The sequence below is a fragment of the Callithrix jacchus genome, chromosome 18, assembly GCF_049354715.1.
Source record: "Callithrix jacchus isolate 240 chromosome 18, calJac240_pri, whole genome shotgun sequence".
Classification (NCBI taxonomy): Eukaryota; Metazoa; Chordata; class Mammalia; order Primates; family Cebidae; genus Callithrix; species Callithrix jacchus.
The window spans coordinates 16,556,934-16,574,898 of NC_133519.1; the positions used below are offsets into that span (position 1 = coordinate 16,556,934).

Genomic DNA, 17,965 nt, shown 5'->3' on the forward strand with positions numbered 1-17,965 from the left:
AATCACGAGGTCAAGAGATCAAGAACATCTTAGCCAAAATGGTGAAACCCCGTCTCTACTAAAAATACAAAAATTAGCTGGTCATGGTGGTGCGCCCCTCTTAATCCCAGCTACACGAGAGGCTGAGGCAGAAGAATCACTTGAACCCAGGACATGGAGGTTGCAGTGAGGCAAGATCGTGCCACTGCACTCCAGCCTGGCGACAGACAGAGACTCTGTCTCGATAGAAAGAAAAAAGAAATGCTTGTCATAAGATGTAGTAGTATAGGCCCTGGATGCCCGCCACTTTTTTTTTTTTTTTTTTTTGAGACAGTCTTGCTCTGTCGCCAGGCTGGAGTGTAGTGGTGCAATCTCAGCTCACTGCAACCTTCACCTCCAACCTTCACCTCCTGGGTTCAAACGATTCTTCTGCTTCAGCCTCTGGAGTAACTAGGATTACAGGCACCCGCCACCATGCCCAGCTACTTTTTTGTATTTTGTATTTTTAGTAGAGATGAGGTTTCACCATGTTGGTCAGGTTGGTCTCAAACTCCTGACCTCGTGATCTGCCCATCTTGGCCTCCCAAAGTGCTGGGACCCTGCCTGGCCACTAACCACAAATTTAGCTCTGCACGTCCTTTTTTTTTGAGACAAGTCTGGCTACATCACCCAGGCTAGAGTGCAGTGGCACCATCTTGCCTCACTGCAACCTCTGCCTCCTGGGTTCAAGCAATTCTCCACCTCCCTGCACTCCCTAATGGCCAGGGCAGAGAAACACCATCTGTATCATACGATAAAAATAAAGCCATTGCTTGAAGGTCAAGAAAGTTTAACCAATTTGTCCAAGGTGCCCCAGCCATGGTCTGGCACCATGGTGTTTAGGTACCTGCTGACAATGTATCAGGTCCCGAAGGTATCTGGGGTAAGTGGGGTCTGGTGTCCACAGGATCCAGAACTGAGAGCCTGGTATATACAATAGTCAGGTTCAAGAGAGCAGGATAAACAGACCTCCGGTCTCCACAGTCCAGGCTGAGGGATTAAAAACAGTCTGGTAGTCAGGCATTGGTCGGTTCTCTGAGGACCAGGCATCTAAGAGACTCAGAGGAAGAGAGCTTTGTGTGGAGCCAGGCTAGAGCCGGTTACACTGCCCCTCCGATGGGTGCAGCCCAGTCTAGGCAGGACAGGCAGGGGCCACCCCCAGGGCCTGAGCCCTAATTAATTCTCATTAAGGATGATCAGACTTCAGATCCCAAGATGGGCGTAGAGCCAGGCCCTCAGCCAGAGTCAGGGAATTCCATTCCATGGGGCTCCCTTGGTCCTTATCACATAGCAAGGGGAAGGAGTGGTAGTTGGAGTTTGGCCCAGCTCTCCACACTCTTGCCTGCTGGGCTTTTTCACTGGGGGTGGGTCAAGGCTGGAGAGAGAGCTGCCTGGCATGGCAGAGACTAGAGACAATGTTCCCTCTGGCTGTCTCTAGGCAGGTTGGCGGGACCAGGAACTCTGCGGTTTGTGCCTTCTCTCTTATGGACATCGAACGTGTCTTTGAGGGGAAATACAAAGAGTTGAACAAAGAAACTTCCCGCTGGACTACTTACAGGGGCCCTGAGACCAACCCCCGGCCGGGCAGCGTGAGTACTACCCCCATACTGAGCACAGTCCAAACACATAATGTGCCTGAAAAAGCACCTATCATGGCAGAGTAAATGCCCAATAAATGTTAGTGCTCCCCACCCCACCAGTCTTGTCTGCCTAGACATACACCTGGTACGCTGCCTATAGTCCACGTGTCCAGCACCTTCTTATATACAGAGCAGTTGCTAGAGCCATCTCCCTCCACCAAGGCTAAGTACACACCAAATATCTGGGTATATCACTGTGGAAACAATGGGCTGTGTGCCAAGTACTGTCTCGGGCATTGCCACCTGCATTAACTATTTAACTTTTTTTAAAAAAATCAGAGGCCAGGCCAGGCGTGGTGGCTCACACCGGCACTTTGGGAGGCCGAGGCAGGTGGAACACTTAAAGTAGGGAGTTGGACACCAGCCTAGCCAACATAGTGAAACCCCATCTCTACTGAAAATACAGAAATTAGCTGAACATGGTGGCACACGCCTGTAATTCCAGCTACTGGGAGGCTGAGGCAGGAGAATCTCTTGAACCTGGGAGGCAGAGGTTGCAGTGAGCAGAGATCGCCCCACTGCACGCCAGTCTCAGCCTGGGGGATAGAGTGAGACTCAGTCTCAAAAAAAAAAAAAAAAAAAAAAAATCAGAGGCCAGGCATGGTGGCTCATGCCTATAATCCCAGGACTTTGGGAGGCTGAGACGGGAAGTTCACTTGGGGCTAGGAGTTTGAGACCAGCCTGGGCAACATTGTAAGACTCTATCTCTGCCAAAAAAAATTTACCTGGGCATGGTGCCATGTGCCTGTAGTCAGCTACTCAAGAGGCTGAGTTGGGAGGATCACTTGAGCCTGGGAGCTCAAGGCTGCAGTGAGCTGTGATCACGAGAATGTACTCCAGCCTGGGTGACCAGAGCAAGATGCTGTCTCTCAAAAAGTTTTAAAATTAAAAAAAAAAAAAGAAAAATCACAGCCTGGGCAATTTGGTAAGAACCCCATCTCTACAAAAGAAAACAAAATCAGAGCTGTTATATGCGCATGATTTGAAGAATCAAATAGATCTACAAGGTTGTTCACAAAAAGCAGTCATATTTCCCATCCTCCCCTTCTCTCCAACCGTGTTCAACCCTTTTTAGCTGGTTATTTTTTCATATTTATCTCAAAATCTCTAAGTAACTGGAGCCTTTATTGCTACTTATTGATGTTTCAGTTTCTGATTGTATCTGCTGACTTCCCATTCTAGAAGGTGAGGGTTTAACTGTTCCCCAACCCCCACCTCCACCCAATGGTGTGCTAGGGCTGGGTTGCAGCAGCTAGCAAGAACTGTTTTTGCATATCTTCCCCCCCTCCCCGACCCCCCAGGGAGTTTCGCTCTTGTTACCCAGGCTGGAGTGCAATGGCGCGATCTCAGCTCACCGCAACCTCCACCTCCTGGGTTCAGGCAATTCTCCTGCCTCAGCCTCCTGAGTAGCTGGGATTACAGGCACGTGCCACCCTGCCCGGCTAATTTTTTGTATTTTTAGTAGAGACAGGTTTTCACCATGTTGACCAGGATGGTCTCTATCTCTTGACCTCGTGATCCACCCGCCTCTGCCTCCCAAAGTGCTGGAATTACAGGCGTGAGCCACCGCGCCCAGCCCTGCATATCTTTTTCCAAATTCACGTTCAGTGATATGACATTGGTAACTTGAAATTAGCCATGGTGGAAGTATACGCCACAGAAATCAGCAAACAATGCAAATCGGGCTTTCTAACCCTCTTCCACAAAAGCTGACTTGGACCAACATACAGTAATTAGAACCACCCCCAGTCTCCCAGTGTAGTTTTCCAGTAATTTTGGTTGAATTAATATTTATATTATACCCCAAAACCTAAAATGCAATAAAAAAGAATAAAAAAAATAAAATTAAAAAAAATATATTTATATTATGACTCTTCTAATTCACAGCTAAACCAGGTAGTAAGCCATGATTACTTATCCTTTTTTTTTCTCCCCGCCCCTATTACTTACCCTTTTTTTTTTTTTTTTTTTTTTTGAGATGGAGTTTCGCTCCTTTTACCCAGGCTGGAGTGCAATGGTGCGATCTCGGCTCACCGCAACCTCCACCTCCTGGGTTCAGGCAATTCTCCTGCCTCAGCCTCCCGAGTAGCTGGGACTACAGGCACGCGCCACCATGCCCAGCTAATTTTTTGTATATTTAGTAGAGACGGGGTTTCACCATATTAACCAGGATGGTCTCGATCTCTTGACCTCGTGATCCACCCGCCTCGGCCTCCCAAAGTGCTGGGATTACAGGCTTGAGCCACCGCGCCTGGCCTACTTACCCTTTTTGCATAGTTTTGTTTGTCCTGGAGTTAATAATTATCTTGACTTTTTGCTTGCTTTGTTTTCTAAGCTCCTATCTTTATTTATTTATTTATTTTTGAAACAGAGTCTCACTCTGTCGTCCAAGCTGTAATGCAATGGTGCAATCTTGGCTCACTACAACCTCCACCTCCCGGGTTCAAGGGATTCTCCTGCCTCAGCCTCCGGAGGATCTGGAATTATAGGTGTGCACCACCACACCCAGCTAATTTCTGTAATTTTAGTAGAGATGAGGTTTCATCATTTTGGCCAGGCTGGTCTTGAACTCCTGACCTCAAGTGATCTCCTACCTCGGCCTCCCAAAGTGCTGGGATTACAGGCATGAGCCACCGTGCCTGGCCTAAACTTTTATCTTTAATCAACCCCAAACTCTTCCTAAATTATCTGAATTTCTTCTGAAGACAGACTATTAGCTTTTCTAACAGTTTCATCTTCCTGGAGAGCCTTACTGTCTGCTCCAGTCTAGACTGGTGCCCTCTACTCCCCAAGCACAGATGCCATCCTGGAATCCCCCTTCCTCATCATCCTGGGGATTCCCTTTGCCTCTTTCCTGTGACAGATCTCGTGTTTCTTGCATCCCATGGCTTCCTCTTTTTTTTTTTCTCTTTTCTTTTTAACTATCTTATTTTAGTGGAAGTTATCCTTTGTAGATTCCTGGAAAAAGATACACGGCAGGTAAAAAATTTTAAGACCTTGAGTGTCTGAAACTGTATTCTACTTTCCCATTTGATAGTTTGGCTAGGTACACGTACTTCTAGAATAGATATACGTTTCTTTCAAACTTTGAAGGCCTTGCTCTATTATCCTCTGGCTTCCAGAGCTGCTGTCGAGAAGTCCAAAGTTATTCTGATCCCTAGCCCTCTGAATGTACCTGTTTTTATTTCACTGGAATCTTCTTTTTTTTTAAGATGGGGTTTCACCATGTTGGTCAGGCTGGTCTCAAACTCCCAACCTCAGGTGATCTGCCCGCCTCGGCCTCCCAAAGTGCTGGGATTACAGGCATGAGCCACCGCACCCAGCCTTTTTTTTAAAAAAAATACTGCTCCTTGTGGAGCAGGGCTACCCTGTAGGCAGTGTGTCCAGTAGCCCACACTGGAATCTTGCAGGAATTTTTTCTTTGTCCTTGGGTTCTGAAATTTCATGGTGTGTTTTGCTGGAACACTACTCATTTTTTTGTGCTGGTTGCTCAATGGGCCACTTCAGCCTGGAAATTAGTTCTTGTAGTTTTTTCAGTTCTGAGACGTTTTCTTGAACAGTATCTTCCTATCTTCTTTTTTCTTTTGAGACAGAGTCTCACTCTTACCCAGGCTGGAGCACTGCTGCAACCTTCCCCTCCTGGGTTCTGGTGATTCTCCCACCTCAGCCTCCCGAGCAGCTGGGACTACAGTTGCGCACCACTATTCCTGCCTAATTTTTTTTTTTGAGACAGAGCCTCGCTGTGTTATTCCTCATGTCTCTCTTAGGCTGGAGTGCAGGGGCTTGATCTCGGCTGGCTCACTGCAACCTCCGCCTCCCTGGTTCAAGCGATTTTCCTGTCTCAGCCTCCTGAGTAGCTGGGACTACAGGCGTGCACCACCATGCCCAGCTAATTTTTGTATTTTTCGTAGAGACAGGGTTTCACTATGTTACTGCAGCTGGTCTCAAACCCCTGATCTCAGGTGGTCTACCCACCTTGGCCTCCCAAAGTGCTGGGATTACAGGCATAAGCCACTGGCCGGCCTTTTTTTGTATTTTTAGTAGAGACTGGGTTTCACTATGTTGCCCAGGCTGCTCTTGAATTCCTCAACTCAAACAATACACCTGCTTTAGCCTCCTAAAGTGCTGGGATTACAGGCCCGGCCCTATCTTCTTTTTATTCAGCAAATATGTTTTGAGGACACATGCTACTATTCTGAGCAGGGAATATAGAAGTGAGCAAAATGGATGAAAGTCCCTTCCCTCATGGGGCTTACATTCCAATGGAGTGTTTCCTCATTTCTTTCTGGACCTCCTAGCCTGGTCCTCTTACTTTTTTAAAGCTTTTCCTATTGTCCAAGTCTTTGGTTGTGTTCTATTTTTTTGGAAGAGTGTCTCAACTTTGTCTTCCAATCTTTCTGTCAGATTTTCATTTCTGACAGTGAAAGAAAAAAGAAAGAAGTGCCGGCTTGGTGGCTCATGCCTATAATCTCAGCACTTTGGAAGGCTGAGATGTGTGGATCACCTGAGGTGAGGAGTTCAAGACCAGCCTAACCAACATGGCAAAAGCCAATCCCTACTAAAAATATAGAAATTAGCCAGGTGTGGTGGTGCACCCCTGTAGTCCCAGCTACTTGGGAGGCTGAGACTGGAGAATCACTTGATCCCAGGAGGCGGAGGTTGCAGTGAGCTGGGATCATGCCACTATACTCCAGTCTGGGTGACAGAGTGAGACTCCATCTCAAAAAAAAAAGAAAGAAAGAAAAATATTTTTTATTTCTGCCAAACAGCCTTAGCCTCCCGGGTTTAAGTGATCCTCCTACCCCAGCCTCCCGAGTAACTAGGACCACAGGCACCCACCACCACACCCAGTTAGTTTTTTAATATTTTGTAGAGTCAGGCTCTCAGACTCCTGGGTTCAAACAATCCTCCTGCCTCGGTCTTTCAAAGTCCTGGGATCACAGGTGTGAGCCACCATGCCTCACGTGGGATTATATAGATTAAAAGAAATTTAAGACCAGGTGCAGTGGTTCAAGCCTGCAATTTCAGCACTTTGGGAGGGTAAGGTGGGAGGATTGCTTGAGCCTGGGAGTTTGAGAGCAACCCAGGCAACATAGCAAATCCCCATCTCTACAAAATATTAAAAAATTAGCTGGGTGTTGTGCCATGTGCCTATAGTCCTAGCTACTTAGGAGGGTGAGGTAGGAGGATCACTTGAGCCTGGGAGGTTGAGACTGCACACCATTGTACTCCAGCCTGGGCAACAGAATGAGACCCTGTTTCAAAAAAAAAAAAAAAATGGCAGGGCGCAGTGGGCCAGGCCTATAATCCCAGCACTTTGGGAGACTGAGGCGGGTGGATCACGGGGTCAAGAGATCGAGATCATCCTGATCAACAAGGTGAAACCCCATCTCTACTAAAAATACAAAAATTAGCTGGGCATGGTGGTGCACGCCTGTAATCCCAGCTACTCAGGAGGCTAAGGCAGGAGAATTGCCTGAACCCAGGAGGCGGAGGTTGCAGTGAGCCGGGATCGCGCCATTGCACTGCAGCCTGGGTAACAACAGCGAGACTCCATCTGAAAAAAAAAAGAAAAAAATTTATATAATCCCTTTCCATCTTCTATTTTTCTCTTGCAATTTGTTTGTCATTTAGAGTCTTCCACCGCCTGGACCTTGATGATTGCATCTCTGTAGTGTAGTTTAAGTATTTCCTGAAAATTGTTTAGTAGTTGGATCTAGAGACTTACTCAGATTCAGGTTTGGTTCGGGGGAGAGGCAGGATTACTTCATCATGGTTGTGTGCTCTTTTTTCTGGATGCCTGGTGGCCCTCTTTGTGTGAAGGAAAGACTCTTCTTCGGCAGCATTCTGTTCCTGTTTCATGGGTGCACTATTTTCACATATCTCTCTTAGGATAGTAATGATGGATTTCTGTGAAGTTTTCTTCTTTCTGGTTCATTTCTGGCTGGGCTGTTTGGCGGGAATCTTCAATGTCAGTATCTTTACTATATCTTAGGTCATTAAGTCTTTCCTCTTAGACCTTCAGTCAGTTTCCCAGAGCAGCTGAGATCGTGTCACTGCACTCCACTGAGGTCAGACCGATCTCAGTGGTGACAAAGCAGAGACCCTATTGCCAAGCCTTAGTTATGGACATGGACCTCCAAATGGCTTCAAGGTCCCCCATGGTTAAATATGAGTAGACATCCAAGGACTACCAGACGTGAGTAAAACCACCAACATGAAAGAAAGAAACCAAAATAAAGAAATAGCAAAAAAAAAAAAGAAGAACCAACAAAAACCTAAGAGGAAACACAAATGAATCAAAAAGAAGAAAACGTCACAGAAATCCATCATGACTATCCTAAGAGAGATATGTGAAAATCTGGTCTTCTGCTTGGAGGCCAATGATCTGACTTCTGGTGTCTGGGAGCCACGGGAAGAGGGATGGGTTTGGGAAAGAGTCTCATGGTGTCGTGTACCTACCTGCATTCCCTCCCTCTGCTTTCAGGATGGTGTCCCCATCAACTGGGCCTGCTGTCCTCCATCCAGAAACCCTCTGTTTTACTCTCTCTGGCAGATAAACCTCCAGTCTTGGGCCAGAATGTGGAAGGGGCAGTCATCCAGCTCCGTGGAGTTGGGGGAGGATCTGCCTGTTCCTTAAACAGACTTTCAAATAATCTTCCTTATTTAGCCTCCCCATTAACCTCACTTCCAGAGGTGGCTGGGGTTACTAATTCATGAACGTTCAATCCTGCCTTCTAAATGTTTTGGGGCCTCCTCCAGGGCTGGCTTGAGAAGATTCTTGTCTCTTTCTCTCTCTCTCTTTCCCCGTTAAGTCTTTTCTGTTTGTTCATTCATTTTCCAGTTTCCAAAATGCCAATGCTTTTGCACTTCTCTCTTGTTCTCCCCATCCCTGTAGGTTTATGTCTTTTTAAAAATTATCTTTGAAGGCCAGGCGCAGTGGCTCATGCCTGTAATCCCAGCACTTTGGGAGGCCGAGGTGGGTGGATCACGAGGTCAAGAGATCGAGACCATCCTGGTCAACATGGTGAAACCCCGTCTCTACTACAAATACAAAAAATTAGCTGGGCATGGTGGCGCGTGCCTGTAATCCCAGCTACTCAGGAGGCTGAGGCAGGAGAATTGCCCGAACCCAGGAGGTGGAGGTTGCGGTGAGCCGAGATCACGCCATTGCACTCCAGCCTGGGTAACAAGAGTGAAACTCCATCTCAGAAAAAAAAAAAAAAATTCCCTTTGGGTCAGGTGTGGTAGCTGATGCCTGTTATCCCAGCATTTTGGGAGGCTGAAGTGGGAGGATAACTTGAGCCCAGGAATTGGAGGCCAGCTTGGGTAACATAGTGAGACCCCATCTCTACAAATAATAAAAAATTATCTGGGGCCAGGAATGGTGGCTCACACATGTAATCTCATAACTTTGGGAGGCAGATCACTTGATGATCACTTGAGGTCAGGAGTTCGAGACCACCTTGGCCAACACGGTAAAACCTTGTCTTTACTAAAAATACAAAACTTAGCTGGGCATGGTGGCTCACAGCTGTAATCCCAGCTACTTGGGAGGCTGAGGCAGAAGAATCACTTGATTCTCCAGGCAGAGGTTGCAGTGAGCCGAGATTGTGCCACTGCACTCCGGCCTGGGCAACAGAGCAAGACTCTGTCTCAAAAAAGAAAAAAAAATGTAGCCAGGCATGGTGGCACAGACCTGTGGTTCCAGCTTCTCAGGTGGCTAAGGTAAGAGGATCGCTTGAGCCAGGAGGTCGAGGCTGCAGTGAACCAAGATCATGCCCCTGCACTGAGTGACAGAGACCCTGTTTCAAAAAACAATTAAAAAAAAAAAATTAAAAACCCCTTTGACCTGTAATCTTAGCATTTTGGGAGGCCAAGGTAAGAGATCCCCTTGAGGCCAGGAGTTTGAGACCAGCCTGGGCAACACAGCAAGAACCTGTCTCTATTTGTAAAAACAAAAAACCCTGTGGGAAAACATGCGAGTAGGCGCATGTGCTCATTCCTGCATCAAAATGAGATGTAGATGTTATTGCCTTATTCCTTGCAGATGAGGAAGTTGAAGGTCAGAGAGGTGAGATAGCTTGTCTAAGGACACAGCTTAGAGGTGACAGAGTTGTGCTCTTGGAGAACGAGGATCCTGACTGAAGATCAGGACACAGGTGTCCCAGAGCCACAGCATGCTCGTATTAGCAGGGCCTTTAGAGAACAGCTGGTCCAACCCCCTCATTTTATGGGTGAGAAAAAGGAGGCTCAGAATGGAGAAGGGATTCTCCCAGAGTCATGCAGCAAGTTCGTGCAAAACCGTGATGAGAAATGCTCCGTGCTACACCACCCCTTTCTGTGACATTCATTCAGTCATTGACTCAGCAAACATTCATTGAGCACCAACTGTGTGCCAGATCCTGTGCTATGCCTGGAAATATAGCCATGAGTAAAACTTGGTCCTTTAAAAAAAAAATTTTTTTTTTGAGACAGTTTCACTCAGTTGCCCAGGCTAGAGTGCAGTGGCGCAATCTCAAGTTACTGCAACCTCCACCTCCCGTGTTCAAGTGATTCTCATGCCTCAGCCTCCCAAGTAGCTGGGATTATAGGCACCTGCCACCATGCGCAGCTAATTTTCTATTTTTTATTTTTTTGAGATGGAGTCTCCCTTTGTTGTCCAGGCTGGAGTGCAGTTGGCATGATCTCTGCTCATCTCAAACTCTGCCTCTCGGGTTCAAGTAACTCTCCTGCCTCAGCTTCCCAAGCAGTAGGGAATACAGGCACTTGCCACCACGCCCAGCTAATTTTTTTTTTTTTTTTTTGAGACGGAGTTTCGCTCTTGTTACCCAGGCTGGAGTGCGATGGCACGATCTCGGCTCACCACAACCTCTACCTCCTGGGTTCAAGCAATTCTCCTGTCTCAGCCTCCCGAGTAGCTGGGACTACAGGTGCTCGTCACCATGCCCAGCTAATTTTTGTATTTTTAGTAGAGACGGGGTTTCACCATGTTGACCAGGATGATCTTGATCTCCTGACCTTGTCATCCACCCTCCTCGGCCTCCCAAAGTGCTGGGATTATAGGCGTGAGCCACCACGCCTATAATTTTTGTATTTTTAATAGAGACAGGATTTCACTGTGTTGGCCAGACTGGTCTCGAACTCCTGACCTCATGATCCACCTGCCTCACCCTCCCAAAGTGCTGGGATTACAGGCATGAGCCATTGCGCCCAGGCTGTATTTTTGTTTTTTGAGACAGAGTCTCTCTGTTGCCTGGGCTGGAGTGCAGTGGCACTATCTTGGCTCACTGCAACCTCTGCCTCCTGGGTTCAAGTGATTCTCCTGCCTCAGCCTGCTGAGTAGCTGGGATTACAGGCGTGTCACCATGCTCGGCTAATTTTTGTAGTTTTGGTAGAGATGGGGTTTCACTGTGTTGGCCAGGCTGGTCTCAAACTTCTGACCTCAGGCGATCTGCCTGCCTAGGCCGGATCCTAAAGTGCTGGGATTACAGGTGTGAGCCACTGTGCCTGGCCATAAAACTTGGTCCTTGCCTATAAAGGTCCTTTGTCCTGCTTCCTGCCGGCTGCCAGGCCTCCCTGCTGGAGGTGCTAAGGAAGAGCAGACAGTTTTTTGAGTTTGCTCAAAACATTTGCTGCCTGCTTGCTCCGTGCCAAGCACTGCGTGAGTTATTTTTCATGTATTAGTGCATTTCATTTTCCCAGCGAGCCTACGGAAAGGTCCCCACTTCACAGCTGAGGACCCTCAAGCATGCAGAGGCTGGGAGGCACAGCTAGGCAGCTCCAGAGTCGGAGCTTTTACCACTGCCCTGAGATAAGGACTGCCATGAAGGAGGGGGCGAAGGAGGAGAGCAGGTGTGGTGGGGGGGTGAGCTGAGGGAAGTGGGGAGCCAGCCTGATCTGCCTCCTTCCTCCTTTAGTGCTCGGTGGGCCCCTCTTCCGATAAGGCCTTGACCTTCATGAAGGACCATTTCCTGATGGATGAGCAGGTGGTGGGGACGCCCCTGCTGGTGAAGTCTGGCGTGGAGTATACACGGCTTGCCGTGGAGACAGCCCAAGACCTTGATGGGCACAGCCACCTTGTCATGTACCTGGGCACCAGTGAGTTCCGGGACATCCCTCAGAAGACCAGAGTAGGGGCTACCCCCAGGTTGGGGAGGGAAACTCTTGAGTTCATTCACTTATTCAACAACTGTTTACCGAGCACCTGCTGTGTTCCTGGCATTCTGCTAGGCTCTGAAAATACAGCAGAGAAGCAAACAGTATACTTCCTACCCCTTCTGAGCTTTGTGTGGTGAGGGAGGCAGACAGGGAGGTCTTTGGTGGCCTTATCAAGAACTGTGTGTCTTACAGGGGAAGGTATGTTAGAAGAATGAAAGGGGAGTGGGTGGAGGGAGCTGAAAACTGCACATGTAGAGATCACTCCTACAGGAAGCTTGGCTGAGAAGGGAGAGAGGGAGGTGGTGACTGGAGCAGGGAGTGGGGCCCAGCCAGGGTTCTTGGTTTTGGATTTTCCCCTCCTTGCCCCCAGGGTTCTTGTTTTCTCCTCCTTGCCCCCTTGGCCTCTTACTTAGACAGAAAGGACTAAGCATCTAGTAGACCGGGGGATGGTGAAGAGATGGGTAGAAGAAGGGATAAGTGGCAGGTAAAGTTGTGGAGGGCCAGAGACCAGGACATACATAGAGCTGGGTAGCTGCGGGTGGCGGAGGGACCGCGCCTGAGCTGGGCTGGGAGTGAAGTTGTAGCAGCAGGGTGTGACTTGGTGAGCGTGTAGGCTCTGGGAGACGAGAAGCCAAGAGAGATCTTATCTGAAGGCTTTTGTATTCTCTATAAAGGAGGAGGACACAAGGTCATGAGCTTGGAGTGAGGGGGCAGGAAAGGTGGGAGGTTTGAAGAGAGAGGGGTAGATTCAAATAGCCATTGTGGACCAGGAGCAGTGGCTCACACCTCTAATCCCAGCACTTTGGGATGCTGAGGGAGGCAGGAGAATCACTTGAACCCAGGAGGTGGAGGTTGCAGTGAGCCAAGATGGTGCCACTGCCCTCCAGCCTGGGCAACAAGAACAAAACTCTGTCTGAAACAAAAAACAGCCATCGTTGAGAGAGGGAGAGAGAGTCAGTGCAGAATGCGGCAAGACTGCCCGGCGTATGAAGGGCCTGGCTGAGGAGGGTAACCCTGAAGGCCAGTGGAAGACACCTGCCAATTCATTCATTCCTTCAGGCCATATTACTAGTCACTGTTATCAGCTGTGCATGTATTGGGTCTACAGCAGAAAACAAAACAGTCAAAAATCTCAGTCTTTATGGAGTGGGTGGAGATAGACAATAGCATCCTGAATAAGTAAATGACATGACACATGAGATTTGAGTCAAGTAGAGGTGTGTGCGGGGAATCAGGAATGCCAGGTGGGGAGATTGCTCCTGTTAAAAGGGTGGTCAGGTAGACCTCACTGAGGTGCTTGATGGAAGTGAAGGAGGCTGGTGATGTGATTTCTGTAGCTGACTGTGAACAATCCATTGACGTTACTCACTAGCTTGGGGCCAGCCGGTGATGGGATTTTCTCCCAGCTGCCCACTACTTCATGCCTATGGAGAAATAGACGGTTGGGTTTCTCCAGGGACAAAGTTTTGTCAGGGAGTTGCGAAGGAAGGACAGGGGTCCAAGTGATTTTAACCATGTATGAGACCTGCCACCTCCATGGCACAGAGGAAGGTGAATGGTCTGGCTGACCTGTGCCCAGTACACATCACCCTTAGAAGGAGGGTTCTTATAGCTGGGGAGGCCATGTGAAGTTGGGAAGGGATCTGTGGATCAGGTGAGATGACTTCCACTCTCTCTGTCTCCCCATAGCCACGGGGTCCCTCCACAAGGCTGTGGTGAGTGGGGACAGCAGTGCTCATCTGGTGGAAGAGATTCAGCTGTTCCCTGACCCTGAACCTGTTCTCAACCTGCAGCTGGCCCCCACCCAGGTGGGAAGAAGGGACCTGACCGTCAACTGGCCTTCCAGTGGGGCTGGCCTTGGGGGCCTGTTGGGCTGGCTCCCTGGCCTGCACCAGGGTGCTGGGACTTTGCCAGATGTGGCTGGGGCTCCCTGATAATCTCCGTCTCTCCTCCAGGGTGCAGTGTTTGTGGGCTTCTCAGGAGGTGTCTGGAGGGTGCCCCGAGCCAACTGTAGTATCTATGAGAGCTGTGTGGACTGTGTCCTTGCCCGGGACCCCCACTGTGCCTGGGAACCTGAGTCCCGAACCTGTTGCCTCCTGTCTGCCCCCAACCTGTGAGTGCCAGTCCTGGATGGTCCTGACAATGGCCAGCCAGGACCCTTCTTCACCAGCTTCTGCTACTGTTCTTCCTCTCTCCAGGGGCTACTGACACATTCACTCCGAGAGTCCTCCCATCCCGCAGTGGGTTCCTCCAGGGATGGAATTTGGCCAGGCAGTTTTGAAGCTGCCCTGGCCATCCTGGGTTCCTGCCCTCTCTGTTCCTAGTCTCCCCCAGCCTACCTTCTTCCCTACTGCACTTCCTCCCTTCCTCCTTCCTCTTCCCACTTCTGGCTCTTTCAAGGGATAATTTTTGCTTTCTCTGCCATCGTAGGAATTCCTGGAAGCAGGACATGGAGCACGGGAACCCAGGGTGGGCATGTGCCAGTGGCCCTGTGGGCAGGAGCCTCCGGCCTCAGAGCCTCCCGCAAATCAGTGAGTGTGGGACCAGGGGAGGTGCAGAGGCGCTGGAAGACTTTTAGGTAGGGGTGGGCATTCCTGCTCCAGTTGGGACAGATTTGGGTCCTGGCTATAGGGAAGAGGGATAGGAACTCTGAGCTAGAGGCCAAGCTGGGATTCAGGATTGAGGTTACAGTTGCTTTCGGTGTCAGAGTTGGAGTTAGATGGACTAGGGCTTAGTTTGGGGTCCAGACTGGAGATTAAGGAGGGGTGAAATTTGAGTATGGAAGTTGGAGATAAAAGCTGGGGTCCAGGCCAGGCTCTGTGGCTCACTCCTGTAATCCCAGTACTTTGGTAGGCTGAGGCGGGACTCCCTTCTACCATCACTTGAGCTCATGAGTTTGAGATCAGCCTGGCTAACATGTGTAAAACCCCATCTCTACAAAAAATACAAAAATTAACCAGGAGTGGAGACACATGCCTATAGTACCAGCTGCTTGGGAGGCTGGGGTGGAAAGATGGCTTGAGTCCAGGAGGCAGAAGTTGCAGTGAGCTGAGATCATGCCACTGTACTCCAGCCTGGGCAATAGAGCCAGACCCTTCCTCAATTAAAAAAAAAAGGGTTGGGGTCCAAAGACAGGTCCTGTCTTCATCCTCCACCCCTCCCTTAATCCTTTTGCTCCTTTCCTTCTCCTGCAGTTAAAGAAGTCCTGGCTGTCCCCAACTCCATCCTGGAGCTCCCCTGTCCTCACCTGTCAGCCTTGGCCTCTTACTATTGGAGTCATGGCCCAGCTGCAGTCCCAGAAGCCTCTTCCACGATCTACAATGGCTCTCTCTTGCTGATACTGCAGGATGGGGTTGGGGGTCTCTACCAGTGCTGGGCCACTGAGAATGGCTTCTCATACCCTGTGGTCTCCTACTGGGTAGACAGCCAGGACCAGCCCCTGGCCCTGGATCCTGAACTGGCAGGCATCCCCCGGGAGCACGTGGAGGTCCCGTTGACCAGGGTCAGTGGTGGGGCCGCCCTGGCTGCCCAGCGGTCCTACTGGCCCCACTTTGTCACTGTCACTGTCCTCCTCGCCTTAGTGCTTTCAGTAGCCCTCATCATCCTCTTGGCCTCCCCATTAGGAGCGCTCCGGGCTCGGGGCAAGGTTCAGGGCTGTGGGAACCTGCCCCCTGGGGAGAGGGCCCTGTTGAGCAGAAGGCAACACCTCCAGTCTCCCAAGGAATGCCGGACCTCTGCCAGTGATGTAGACATTGATAGCAACTGCCTAGGCACTGTGGTGGCTTAACTCTAGGCACAGGCTGGGGCTGCAGGACAGGCACCTGGCCATGCTGGCTGGGTGGCCCAGCACAGCCCTGACTAGGATGAGAGTAGCACAAAAGGCCACCTTCCTCCCCCGAGAGGAGCTTCGGCTACCCCTCATCACCGATGGCACTCAGCAGGGACATGCACAGCAGTCTGCCTCCTCTGTGGGACTCCCTTCTGCCAAGCACATGAGCTCTCTGGCAGAGTGGGGGCTACAGACCTGCTCCTGTGCTGATACTGAAGAACCTGGAGAGGATCCTTCAGTTCTGGCCGTTCCAGGGACCCTCCAGAGACAGTGTTCCAAGAGACCCTAAGAAGCCTGCCTGTCCCAGGACCCAGTGGTAATAAACACCAAACATCTAAAGAACCATATGCCAGGCCACTCCTGGAAACTCCACTCTGAAGCTGCCACTTTGGACACCAACACTCCCCTCTCCTAAGGTCATGCCGGGATCTGCTCCCTCCTGCTTCCCTTACCGGTCATGCACCTCGGATTCCCAAGAAGTCTTTGCTGAAGTATGACTACCTTCCTTCTTGCTTCAGTTGGGGCAGACTGTGATCCCTTCTGCCTGGCAGAATGGCAGGGGTAATCTGAGCCTGTTCACTCCTTTACCCTACCTGATCCCTTGACCTCTCCCCCTCCCTTTTCCTTTGTTTTGGGATTCAGAAAACTGTTTGTCAGAGACTGTTTATTTTTTATTAAAAAGACAAAGCTTATGTATGACGGGTGCTGTGTTTGTTGGAGCAGAGTGCTCTGGCAGAGAATTGCTGGGATGTGTCGAGGGAACAAGCCCTCCAAGCACATCAATGGGGAGAAGGACTAGGTTTGTGGGGGGATTGTTCTCTGTGACTCCAGACTACGTCCTCTGCTCTGCCAGCTCCCCACCCAGAACCAGCCCACAGCCCTTTCCTCCACTCTGAGCATTGCTGGAGGGTGCTGAAAATTTTGCCTTTTGGGCCAACCGCAGGTTGGTGTTGACCAGGCTCAGCTTGTATCTGTCTGCTAGACAAGCGACACCTCATCCATCACTGACTCCCCTGCTTCGGCCCCCACAGTTGCTGTCCACAGCCCTCCCACACTTCTCGTGACTCCAGCTCAGCCTGATTCCTCACTGCAGCAGTTGGCTTCAATTCTTGGTAGACAAATTTATAGAAAGACTGTGCATCCACCTCCACCCTGGCCACATCCTTCTCCATATCTGATGATGCTCTGTCCACACCTCCACACCACCTTCCCCCTCTCCCCTCTGTCACAAAGGCACAGGTCCCTCTTCCACCAAGACCCATCAGCACATCTGTGCCCCCATCATTGCTAGCGATCTGTTCTCTCAGCATCTGAACCCCAGCATCCCCACTGGCTTTACCCACTTCCTCATCTTTCATCTCCCCCTCCCACCTACAGGTGTAATCAGGTGTTCTCAACATAAAAACACAACAAAACAGGCTGGGCGTGGCAGCTAACCCCTGTAATCCAAGCACGTTGGAGGCCAAGGTGGGTGGATCACCTGAGGTCGGGAGTTCAAGATCAGCCTGACCAATATGGTGAAACCCCGTCTTTTTTTTTTTTTTTTAAGATGGGGTTTCACCATATGGCCAGGCTGGTCTTGAACTCCTGACCTCAGGTGATCCACCCACCTCGGCCTCCCAAAGTGCTAGGATTACAGGTGTGAGCTACCGTGCCCAGCCTTAACCCCATCTTTAAAACAACAACAACAACAAAAAAAACCACACACACACACACACACACAACAAAACAATAATCTTTTCCCAAACTCTGTCCATTCATGTCACCCCCACTCAGTCTCTCTTTCCTGGTACCACCAAACATGGGAGCAGGTCTGCTCTGGCTGCCCCCACCTCCCTGCAGTGTCGCATGAGCTTGCTCTAATCCCCTGAGTTCTGGTTTCTTTCCCCGCCTTTTTGCTCAAATGGCTCTCTCCAAGGCTACCCATAAGCCCCTAATGCCAAATTCCATCTTGGTGTTTGTATAGTCCTCACACATTGGCCACCCATTCTCACAATTTTCTTCTATGGGTTCTTAAGCTTTTTAAAATTTAAATTGTGGTTAAAAAAACACATACTATGCAATGTACCCCCTTAGCCATTAAAAAAATGAAAAATAAATGAGGGCAAGGCATGGTGGTTCATGCTTGTAATCCCAGCACTTTGGGATGCTGAGGCAGGCAGATTACCTGAGGTCAGGAGTTCAAGACTAGCCTGGGCAACATGATGAAACCCCATCTCTACTAAAAATACAAAATTAGCTGGGCATGGTGGCACACGCCTGTGATCCCAGCTACTTGGGAGGCTGAGGCAGGAGAATCACTTGAACCTGGGAGGCA

At 49.7% G+C, this 17,965-nt stretch overlaps 1 protein-coding gene across 11 annotated transcripts in view; it reads left to right on the forward strand.

The window, feature by feature from the left end:
- Positions 1-16,340, forward strand: part of SEMA4A (semaphorin 4A) — a 31,177-nt gene extending 14,837 nt beyond the window's left edge. For all 11 annotated transcript variants that reach the window (XM_054247614.2, XM_035279583.3, XM_035279588.3 and 8 more), the window contains 6 exons: positions 1,457-1,607; positions 11,579-11,759; positions 13,509-13,627; positions 13,775-13,932; positions 14,250-14,350; positions 15,014-16,340. In XM_054247614.2, the coding sequence (XP_054103589.1) occupies positions 1,457-1,607; positions 11,579-11,759; positions 13,509-13,627; positions 13,775-13,932; positions 14,250-14,350; positions 15,014-15,606 (1,303 nt within the window). In that variant the 3' untranslated portion in view covers positions 15,607-16,340. The remainder of the gene's footprint in view (positions 1-1,456; positions 1,608-11,578; positions 11,760-13,508; positions 13,628-13,774; positions 13,933-14,249; positions 14,351-15,013) is intronic.
- The last annotated feature ends 1,625 nt before the right edge of the window (positions 16,341-17,965 follow it).